An 11227-nucleotide genomic window follows, 5' to 3' on the forward strand; every position below is an offset into this window, starting at 1 on the left:
ATGTGCGCCTCTAAAAATGTAGCTAACTTAGCAGTTGTTTTACTCAGATTCTGGAATACTTAAAGAGTTTGTGCTGACAACTTCATCATGGGTTGTGCCTTTGACATCACAGCTGCTTGCCTGAATTGCTCTACTGTGTTAGCGCCCACGGAGTTATTGGAGGGTATGTTCCATTATTTTGTTTCTTTTATGAGCTGGGAGTTGGTGTCTCATGGAGCTCTGTGTGCAAGGTGCGCCACCCTCTGGAACTAATTTAAAATGCGGACGCCTGCATTGCCACTGGATCATGATGCAGGACCCTAGTACTGTACTACACACAACATGTAAATTATATGTTGCAGCAGACAGTCATGGGAATATGGTCTCCACTGGTATGACCAATGGGAAGAACTAAGAGCAGTTGGTGGAATACTGTGAGGGCAGATCCATAGAGGTCGCGTGTCTACTGTGCAGCAGCAGCCGCAGATCTGCCATAGGAGAAGAAAGTGTTGGTAAAGTGCGACGGTGGACTTAGCGGGTTTGGCCATGTTGACATCGTGACCTTGATATGTAGAGTGTACCCTTCTGTTTGCGTTACCTTTATTGAAAAAAAAAAAAGCCACCCGAGTATGCGCTTGTGAAATATTCACCTTCTTGCTGTATGCCACTTGCAGACAAGGAGACCCTGCTGACCAAGGAGAAGCTGGAGGTGGAGCTTGCGGGGCTTCGCTCGGCCAATGGGGACCAGCGGCGCCACATCGAGCTGCTGAACCAGGCGTTCAGCAGCTCCGAGGCTAAGGCGGCAAAGCTGCAGGAGGAGGTGCGAGTGCCTCTCTCTGTCTCGTCCCCCCTCTCTCGCTCCTCACGAGCCAAGCCGTGATTACTCCATCGTGTTGTGCTCACCATCTTCCTGAAGTTAATCCGTAACAAACACGAATCTTAGGTCACCTGCCTGAGTGTCTCACGGTTCAGATTTTACACGTTTGAATATTACTTCGAAATTACCTAATTGTGTAAAACTGCATAATAACGTTATCCCCCACTGAAATCAGCGAATTCCCACTTGCAGTGTTTGTCCTGCTTCATCTGGTACACTTGTATTTAAACTCCTTAGGATTAATTCTGGAGCTATAGATTAAACAGTGAAGAGAAGCAGGAGGCTGCAATACGTTTGGGTTTTTGAGCGCGAACACTCAGGGCCCTGTCATTTCATCATGAGCATTGCTTCCGTGTGTTGTGATTTTTGTGATATCTACTTTTTTTTTAAGAGTGATTGGTTTCGTTTTTATGTGAGCAAAGAATGTTAACATCTTGCTTTTGAATTCCTTGAAGAGCATGTTTTGCAGGAGTTGCTTCGAAACTGACATTGCGAACGTGCAATTGCGTGTGTAGCTCAAGAAGAAGCAGTTCTACGTGGATAAAGTGGAGAAGCTGCAGCAGGCACTGTCCCAGCTGCAGGTGGCGTGCGAGAAGAGGGAGCAATTGGAGCGGCGACTGCGCACGCGGCTGGAGCGTGAACTGGAAACTCTGCGTGCACAGCAGGTGCCACACGAACCCATGAACTACAATCACAACACCTGGGAACCCGTGAATTACAATCACAACACCTGGGATCCCGTGAATTACAATCACAACACCTGGGAAATTACAATCAGAGCCCTTGGTGTGTCCTGCAGTGTGGTAGATGATCACAGTGGAAATGAAGCGAAATAATCGGTTTCAACATGAGTGCAGGAATCAATGGGAATAGGAAGCATGATAGACGCGATAGAAGAGTGCTAACAAGGCGGCAACTGACCGCCGGGCGAACGAGCGAGTGACTGGAGTGCAGCAGTGGAGTGCTCTCTCCTCAATTGCCCTGTCCTCTTTACGTTGAGCCTACGGTGCTCGACCTGGCCCAAGGTTGCCACAGAGTGAAATATCACCATGGTGTTGCTCTGGGTGGCGGCCACGGTGAGGAACGTGCACTGTCTCCGTGGCGTGTGCAGCGGCAGGGAGCGCCACCCCCAGGAGCAACGTCGGAGCACGCGGCGCCGGCGCTGATGGAGCTGCTCCGCGAGAAGGAGGAGCGGGTGCTGGCGCTGGAGGCCGACATGATGCGCTGGGAGCAGAAGTACCTGGAGGAGAGCGCCATGCGCCAGTTTGCGATGGACGCAGCCGCAACCGCGGCCACAGAGCGGTGAGAGGCTGTCGAGAAGATGAGCTCCCCGCTCGGCCACAGAAATCTGGGTCTTACATGGCCACCGTGTGTGGATCGTGGTGGCAGAAACAAGACACTGTTAATTTGCATCATAATAAAGTTATTAAACGATTGTGTACCTTGGGAAAACCTCGCTGAGTCTCAACTTTTTCATGAGGGTCCTGCTAGGTTTTTGCAGTTCGGGGAGACGATTGCTACGCGTTTCCCAATTAAGTAATTTGCGAGTAATTTTTTTAAAAAGGGGTAAATTTGGACTTGCACCAAGACACAGTGGCCTACTCTAATTCAAATTACATCACGAGATATTTAGCATCTGCTGCGAAGTAGATGGCGTGAGGCATTTTGCGGTTAATACACACCCACCACATTAATCAGGGTGGCCTGCCAGAATCGAACCGCGGACCTCCGCAACATGCAGCGAATGCGCTGGCACCGGGCCTGGTCCACCACTAACATTGAAACTGATGATGTATAATTCACGTAGCTGGCTCATCGCTCCTCGAGCATCTAAAATGCCAAAAAGGATCGCACGTTGTTAAGTCTGGAAACTTCTAATTCCTGTTTTGTCTTCTTTAGAGACACAACGATTATTGCAAATTCTCCAAATGCAAGTTTCTCGGAGGAGGAGGAGTTCATGTTGGCTAGCCGCCGCTGCCATGACATGGAAGGCAGGTGAGTGGTGTCTGTAGGGTGACATGAGTGGTGAAAAAATAAGAATATGTTTTACCCTTTGTGGCAATAAAACAGGAGTTAAGTTGTTCAAACACCAAATAGAAACCTTTTGCAAGGCACCAAGTCTGCGTTAACCACACATAATTGTGGCAAAACATGCAAACATGCTCTGATAATATATGCATTGTCTCTGAAAGTGGTTGGCCTACACCAGAGACAGCCTTCTTTATGGCCTAGTCACCAGTGGTAGACCAGAGAACGCCAAAAGGTGACCAGTACAAAGACAATGCAATCATCAGAATACTTAGAGCTTGGGTCGAGCAGTTACATCTATGGGACCGTTTTGCTCGTGCCAAAAATTATTAAAAATACAAGTATAGGTTATACCCTTTCTGGCAATAAAAAAGGTGTTAAGGTGTTTAAAGACCAAATAAATAACCTATAATTTTTTCATAATTTGTGATACTGGCAAAAGGTCCAGTGGTGTCTCTAGGGTCACATGTGTGGTGTCTATGTTGTGTGCTGATCTTACGGACGTTTTGTGTTGCTAAGCCGTTAATTTTCTTTTTTGTAGGATAAAAAATCTGCACGCTCAGATTATCGAGAAGGATGCCATGATAAAGGTTCTCCAGCAGCGGTCGCGCAAGGAGCAGCAGGGAAAGACTGGAGTCGTCTGCAACCTCCCTCCGTCCAGCCAAGTCCGTCCCGTCGATCGCAGCGGCGGCAGCGGCATCGGGGAGCCCCGGTGGTGGTCTGGCCAGTGGCCTTGCCGCCCGGAAGCCGCCCATGGCAGCCAGCCCCTCGCTGGAGGAGCGGCTTGGAGCTCGGACCGGCAGCTTCAGTACGTCATGGTTATGTTGCGTGAGGCCCTCTCGTTCTTCAGGCCTGTTGGATCATTTTCGTCTCATTCGTCAATTTGACGCTAAACTTTTTATTCTGTGCTACAACTTCACTTGGACGTATGTCCTTGTCCATTTACGTGTTTGTCTAATAACCACCATGATTCAGTTTTTAATGTTTCTTTAACTTATTTTTACGGTGAACGATTCAATTTTTCAACGTAATTTGTCCGAACCAATTTTCTGAAAGGAAAAATGTATGTTAGATAATGTCACGTTTGTTCGCCTTTTATTTTTTCGTCGATGCCGCTGTCCACCAGTCGCAACTCCTCACACTCAGCAATCCGAGTTAAGGCACGGAACGTGGTGCAGAGAGAGAGATAATTGAGGTGGGCGCATGCCACCTCATTTCCCCAAGTTTGCTACCCACTATACTCACTGATTTTTTTTTTACCGACAGCAGGTGAAGGGAGAAGGGGTGGCCATCCAGGATAGAGTTAGGAGCAGTTAACGAGTACATATAGAGACGAGGAAGCTGTACCATTTTATGGAACAAAAAGTTTGTTTGGTGCATGCTGAAAATAAATAAATTATATTTCAAATTCCGCTCGCATTGGCACCCCCACCAAGCGTTAGCATCGCTAATGCGGCGTGGACGTGACCTTTGCTCAACTCCCAAACATCGCTCTGCACGTTTGGGAGCCGAGCATGACTTGCAATCTCGACCGAACGCAGCTTTCTTCTGGTGCAAGAGGAGGGGCCGGCGCAGCTGTGAGGGGTGATGCCAACTGCTTCTGAGAGGCAATGGCCATCTTGACAGGGAAAGATGCATCCTGTCACGGTCTACGTCTCCAAAGGCGCCCGCCTCTTGGCAGTGTCTCTCCTGCGGGCTCATCGGGCACAGGGGCCACAAGCTCCTCTACAAGCTCATCCGGATACCGGGAAGGGAGCACTCTTAAGTGCTCGGTCACAATGCTCCAATTGCTCCAGCAAAGCGAGATGTGTGCTGCTTTCCAATTGGGGATAGGAATTCCGACAGCAGTGTTCTCTCGCTCAGGGGCCGTATTATCCAATAGGCCACAGTAGGAAATGTGCTTAGGGCCTTTTAAAACTAAAGGAGGCTACAAAAAAAATATTTTGTTGTTGTTTATATGATAATAAAAATGTAACCAAAATATCTCCTCGAATAAATATATTGATTTAGCCAGTGTATATACAAAGAGGGGGAGTCATTTAAATGTTGTCTGCGGCACACAGCGCGTTCCCATCGAATTCGGGTACAGACTAAATAATGAACGTATCAGTAACGACATCTGTCCAGCAGCTGGACGAAGTACGTGTAAAACAAGCGAGTGACCGGCGGTAGTCGTAACATGGGCAGCAGTGCCAACTGTACAAAGTTATCACTGAAGGCCTACGAAACAGAAGTGCCTCGGGCCCACTAGAACCTTCATCTGGCCGTGCCCTCTGCTCGGGATACCGCTCATCGTTAGACAACCCAGCCCAAGCCCAGCCCGACGTGCTTGCGTGGGCAAACAAACGAGAGCGTCACCGGCAATGTGCAGCCCTTCCACACAGGGCTGCACCATTACACAAAGCGGACAGCTCGACTTCCAATGAATTGGGATATGCTTGGAGAGGAGAGTTTTTGTTCTTGTGTTTACCCTACTTCTAATGAGCAGTGAGGATTGTGGGTAGCAAGCTGGGGGGAAGTGAGGTGGCAAGGGCAGGCACGGAGCGCACACTTCAACTCTGCACCACGTTATGTGCCTTGATGGGAATTTCTGAGGGTTACGAATCTCTTTAAGTAGACAGCGGCATCGGCTAGAATAAACACGTTTTTACCAAGGTACAAACCCTTATTTATTTATTTTCCCTCTGTTGTGCAATTGTTTTTGACGTGATTTTTATTTGGTCGCTATGGCTCTGATTTCTCTTTGTTTAATTGTTGTACTTTATTTTATTTGTTTTGCTGTTCGCATTTACGTGATTTCAGGTCAGTCTTGCAGATAACTCGTCCCGGTCTTTTGACTTTTCACCGTTAAAACAAAATTAACAGAATAAACTTTTATGCTTACCTGTTCTGCATGAGCCAGGATCCTGATTTATATAAGTAAGTTTACTTGGATCTGTGGCTGAACTCTGCAGGAACAAGGGTCTATTCATAAAGATTTAGGCAGATGGTCCCATTTGCATCGTTTACGTTTTCTGATGCCTGACCACCTGAAAATGAGTGATTGTGTTTGTGACCATGTTTGTATACTTCATACTGTGGGGAGCGGTGTTGCAGCGGTTAGTGCGCTGCACTACAAACCCTGCGACTCGAGTTCGATTTCCATTCGCAGACAACGCCAGTGACGATTTGAACTGGTCCTGGGCCTCACCGAGGTCGAATCGGCCTCAAATGAGTACCTGGTTATGGTGTATAAACATTGCCATTGGGGACACAAAGGTGGCCGGACATGGTGTTGGCCACCCACCCCCTCGTGTGCTGTGCCGGCCTGGATAGCTGCTCGCTAACAGCATTTGCCCCAACAGTCTGTTAAGGATATACGGATCTTTGTCTTTCTACTTCATAAAAATTGAAGCTTTTTCTGCAAATTACCAAAAAAATTATATTTACTGAATAAAAACAGTGATTCATATGGCCATTCAGCCAGACGTATCGCCCCATCTTGACAATATGGGGCCATGCGACCCGCGACCCTGCTTGACTCCACGCAACGCTGCCTGTCTTCCACTACAGGTGGCCTGGTGAGCACCGAGCTGGCAGAGGAAGGCTCCACGGCATCCTTGGGGCTCTCTCCGATGCGGGCGCTGTCCCCTCTGCCGCCGCCGTCGCCACACTTCACGCACGTCAAGTCCAGCAGCAAGGACAGCAGCACGCAGACGGAGCGTGGGGCCCAGGAGGGCAGCTCCAGCCCCCACGTGGATCCTGCTGCAGCGGAGCGCAAGAAGAGCAACACCCTCCCTCGTGGAAGCAAGATGCTTCCCAGCCTCCACATCCTGCGAGTCGACGCCAGGGACCGTGCAGGTCAGCGAGCAGCACGTGGCTCCACTCGGTCGCACAGCGAGAGACTTGGGTAGCGTCTTGCAATGCGAATTTCTCCTCGCCTGCATGAGCGTCGAGTGGGACGGTGATTGTCTTTCTCAACGCAGTTGCTGGGTGCGTGTCAAGCGGCCAGTAATAAACAGCACTATCAAAGTTGTAATTTATGGAGTTGATGCGTTTCGTCAATTCAACAAGGTTATATAAGAACTTTGAAAAAGAGGTAATGGAAGGGGATTTATAAGTGGAGCAATGTGAGAGAAGCAAGAAGAAGTGTTATGACCTGCCGTGGGGTGAGAGGGGGGGGGTGTGTTGTTGTGACCTGCGGTGTGGTGAGTGTCTGGTAGACAGTCCTCAGCATGGGTGGAGGACTCAACGAGCAGTGCTCACAAGAACAGTGAGGCATAGTAGTCGCTATAGAAGAGGGATAAGGTGACTGAAGGTCTCTGGGAAAGTCAAATGAAATAAAAGTTTGTCACATGCACAGGATACAGAGAAGTCTAACTGCAATGAAATGCTTACTCACAAGCTCTCCTCTCAAACAGTGCAACAGCTATAAAAAAATCAATTTAGGCAATAAGTAGTCAACAAAAAATACTATGCCAATAAAAATAAGAAAAGCACAAAAATAACACTATAAAAAAGTGGTGAGAAATATAATAAGACTTATTCACAGTAGGTACTATTTACACTTATGCGGGGTAAGAGAGACAAAGTAGGATAAGTGTGGAGAGAATAGTGACTTGAGCAGTGGGATATAAGTAATACATAGTAGCAGCAGTTGTGGTGGTTGTGTAGGTGTGTGTGTGAAGAATGTGTGGTAAAGTGCAGTCAGTCAGTGTTCAATTCTGTACGAGATGGTCCAAATCCGCAAAATACCCAATTCCAATTAGCAACATCGACCCCTTGCAAAACTACCGCCATGGTATCCTCTGCGATTAGTGCGATTACCAATTGTATTCATGATTCACATGTGTGGGTGAGAAGTCTGGCAGTGAAATTTTGCATCAAATGGTGTTTTGTGATGAGCGATTTGGGGAGGAGGCCATAGAGGGATGACTGGGATCTGTTTGGGATGGCGATTGTCCAGGTGAACCCTGATATACATCAATGAAATATACGAGGATTCAATATTACATTTGTCATAAATTAACACTTTTTTGAGTTTACGTCTCGTTTGTTTTGGTATTACGGTTATTCTATGTTTTTTAAATTTTGGTGGAAAAAATGTGAAAATACCTGCAGTAAATTCCACGTTGTCGTTTGTCCGTGCCTGCACCTGGCCTCGCCACTTCTTTAAACAAGCCAAGTAGCCCAAACTATTGTACGTTCCATCTCACTTTGGACTGTATGTACACCCAAGAGGGAGAGGCTGATGCTCCTGCTGCCCATATTTATGCATGAAAAAAATCTTAGTTTTGTTGAAAAGTGTTATTTTAGTAGGCTTTGAGTCAGAAAATATTTTCTTAGGAACGCGCATCTTAGGTTATGCATTTGGGGCCTTATGGGAAAATACGTTTCGATATACATTGCGATTTTTCACTTTGCGTTCAGGTTTTCAAGAACTCAATCCAAACGTATATTGAGGTACATCCGTCCATGATTTGTGCCCTTTCCTGCTTGTGTTCTCTTGCAGATATGAAGATGTCAGCTGGTGAGAAGTCACTGGACGGGAGAGCCCCACTGCCCATGTCAGGGCTGCCCCAGGAAGACCAAATGGATAACGAGATGGTCGAGATTCTGATATAAGACGCTGATTACAGCCTCGGTAGAGAAGCTCACAGCGGATCTATGACAGTTCCGATCTGTTGGTCCAATACATTTCACGTCGCTGTAATTGACATGAAGAAATAAACCGCGTTGGGGGGGGGGGGGGAGACATTCCAGCCCGGGGAGAGATGCGAGCACTTCAGCTGGACACGTTTCTACTGGACACGGCGTTTTTAAACTTTTTGAGGCCTCTTCATTTTTGTAAGTAAAATAAAAAGAAGCCGCTGGCCGGTGAAGACAAACTCAGCCTCTGGTGACCAGTGTTGTTGGGGACTCTCCGGCGCTCGTGCAGAACGCTGGCCGTCACCTGCCGAGCGCGTCAGCAGTAGCAGCCGCACCCCGACGCGTTTCCAGTGGGATGGGGTGCGCACAGTAACCCTCAGGAACGAGGTCTCGGCATCAAGAATTCTGGAGCCAAGAGTGCATCGCCGTTGAATCTTTTGGAATTTGCATGAAAGTATGCATTTTAGTTCAAGGGATTTGTTGCAAAATAAAATGGTGAGATCTGCACGGTCGAACGAATGCCTTTGTAGGATTTTGTCAGAAGTGACCCATCTTACCCCACCACAAGAGTGCTTTAAATGCCTTGAGCCCAATTGATACTCGTTTGTAGCCATTGCCAAACGCATGTAGAACGCGTATTTAATCTCACTGCTTAATCTATGTGCTGGACAGCACTTTCAGGTTTAAATGTTTATAATTTATTCTTTACACTACCCCTTTCAGCTGTGCAATTCAGTTGGCTTCAGTGCATTTTGACCCGAAGCTGCCGAGCGAAGCAGCACATAGTAGGAAGATGAGAAGGGGGAAGCATGGGGGGGGGAAGTGGTGTTTGCCGAGCGCATGGATGAATTGCAGAGAAGCGCGGTGACTGTTCTGCTGACAGACGCCTTCTCAATGGGTGTCAACATAGGCAAGGGCCAGACCCACAATCAGCATTGGCTGGAAAGCTCGGAAAACCGAAATACACGCGGACATTTGGCAATTGCAGTTCAGTAGCCTAAAGAATTCCGTACATGACAATTACTTTGTATTGAAAGTTTGGTGCTGTAACTCTGCACAATGCTAAGTTGCTTCTGATTGTGGAATTTTACAGTAAGACTGGTTCAAATAATTTGTACACTCCCATAGCTTGCGTGCGGATTTTCTACTGCCTGTGTGCACAGCTGAATGTTGAGTGTAGGTGAACTTGAAGCTAAGCTTAAGACAAAACTGTACTTGGTAAACTATGCCCAAATTGCATCTGCCTATACAACTGTGTATATGATCGGGGATGTTCAGGTTGCAAAGATTACGCGTGTTAATACAGCACTGAGTAGACATCCGAATACCCCACAGAGCAAGGGTCTCTGTACGCCTTTGGCGATGTGGCGCTGTCATTTTTGTTCAGACGAGTGCTGCTGCTACTGGTGTTGGGAGTCACGTCATTTACGTGAGCTTTGTCTCGTTCTTGGTGCACGGCTCCTACGAGAATCTGATTGGAAATATTGCGACGTGGCAACTATAAAATGCACTGCGCGATAGGATTCAATGCCTGCGCTCCCGAAAACGAATAACTGCTTGGGCCAAAAGAAAACAGTAGTATGGCTTCGCCTGCATGCTAGGATAGATGGTTGTCAGTCTGGCCTTGGTGGTGTCACCACTGCATAGGCCCTGGGTGCGGCACCACACGGTCTTGTAGCCACCGTCTCAGAGTGGCATCTGGCATTGTACTTCCAGCATCTTATATTTACGAACTGCACATTGCAGAAGTGCACACCAAGGGATGGCTACACCGTTATGCAACATATGCAGCGGATATACATTTATTTAACATGCATTATCAATGAAAATAGATTTATGCAATTGCAACATAACATCATACCTTTTAGTGCATTGGTTTGCGAGCATGTTTATTGCAATAGCTGTAGGACTTATTTACAGTGGCCCATGTACTTGGGGGCTGCTTGTGTGGGAGTGGCCTTTTCGCGAGTAACCCAGCTTCCTGTACACCTCGAGGTCACGCTGGTTACCCACACATTCTGCCGCGTTGCTAGAAATACAGTACACGAACTCAGTATATCTTGTTACTTAAATGCCTGGATTGCCCTTATTGTAACCGTTTCAGGACACGGACGGAGAGAATGAGCAGTTGATGCGAATGCATTGAGAGGTGCTGGAGTCAGCTGGTTCTGTCGCCATGTGTGAACATTTTAGACGCATTTGTGCCTCGGTGCGACTGTAACATAACCTTTATATTTGCTCTTGCCTGGTGGTTGACAGATGCCACTTTGCAAACTTCAGGTTCTTACGCCACACACGCCAGTTTCATGCCTGTTAACGGGAGGCCTGTGAAGCTGCCGTGCAGACCTCTGCATGTGCACCACAGGGGGCAAACCATTCCTAGTGACATTCAAGCTGTTGCTACAGAGGGCCTCAACGCAGCTTATTTCCTAATTGGATGCAAGCCCACACCAAACCACTACGTGACGACGCGTTTTAGCGAGCGACTGAGCACAAATCCCAAGAGATGCCTGTTAATCGGAGCTGGATAAGATGACCTCTCCACATGTGAAGGAGTTCTGCAATCCAGGGACCACGGGTGATGACACACTTCTCAGTATTCATTTAAGTTAACATTACAATGTTAAATCAATAAAAAAAAGTACTGCTTTACATTCATTTTCGAGAGGTGTGTGGATTCCAACTTCTCACATGTTACGGACTGAAATTGTGTTG

The 11227-nt window shown here is 47.5% G+C and overlaps 1 protein-coding gene across 1 annotated transcript in view; it reads left to right on the forward strand.

Annotated features, from left to right (window-relative positions):
- Window positions 1-10394, forward strand: part of LOC133353885 (angiomotin-like protein 1) — a 33673-nt gene extending 23279 nt beyond the window's left edge. The window contains 8 exon segments of the mRNA XM_061570374.1: window positions 654-799; window positions 1372-1521; window positions 1968-2158; window positions 2756-2851; window positions 3426-3516; window positions 3518-3692; window positions 6437-6724; window positions 8376-10394. Coding sequence (XP_061426358.1) covers window positions 654-799; window positions 1372-1521; window positions 1968-2158; window positions 2756-2851; window positions 3426-3516; window positions 3518-3692; window positions 6437-6724; window positions 8376-8488 — 1250 coding nt within the window. The 3' untranslated portion in view covers window positions 8489-10394.
- Window positions 10395-11227: the final 833 nt, after the last annotated feature.

The sequence above is a fragment of the Lethenteron reissneri genome, chromosome 45 (genome assembly GCF_015708825.2).
Source record: "Lethenteron reissneri isolate LAM-NWPU_2019-01 chromosome 45, ASM1570882v1, whole genome shotgun sequence".
Classification (NCBI taxonomy): Eukaryota; Metazoa; Chordata; class Hyperoartia; order Petromyzontiformes; family Petromyzontidae; genus Lethenteron; species Lethenteron reissneri.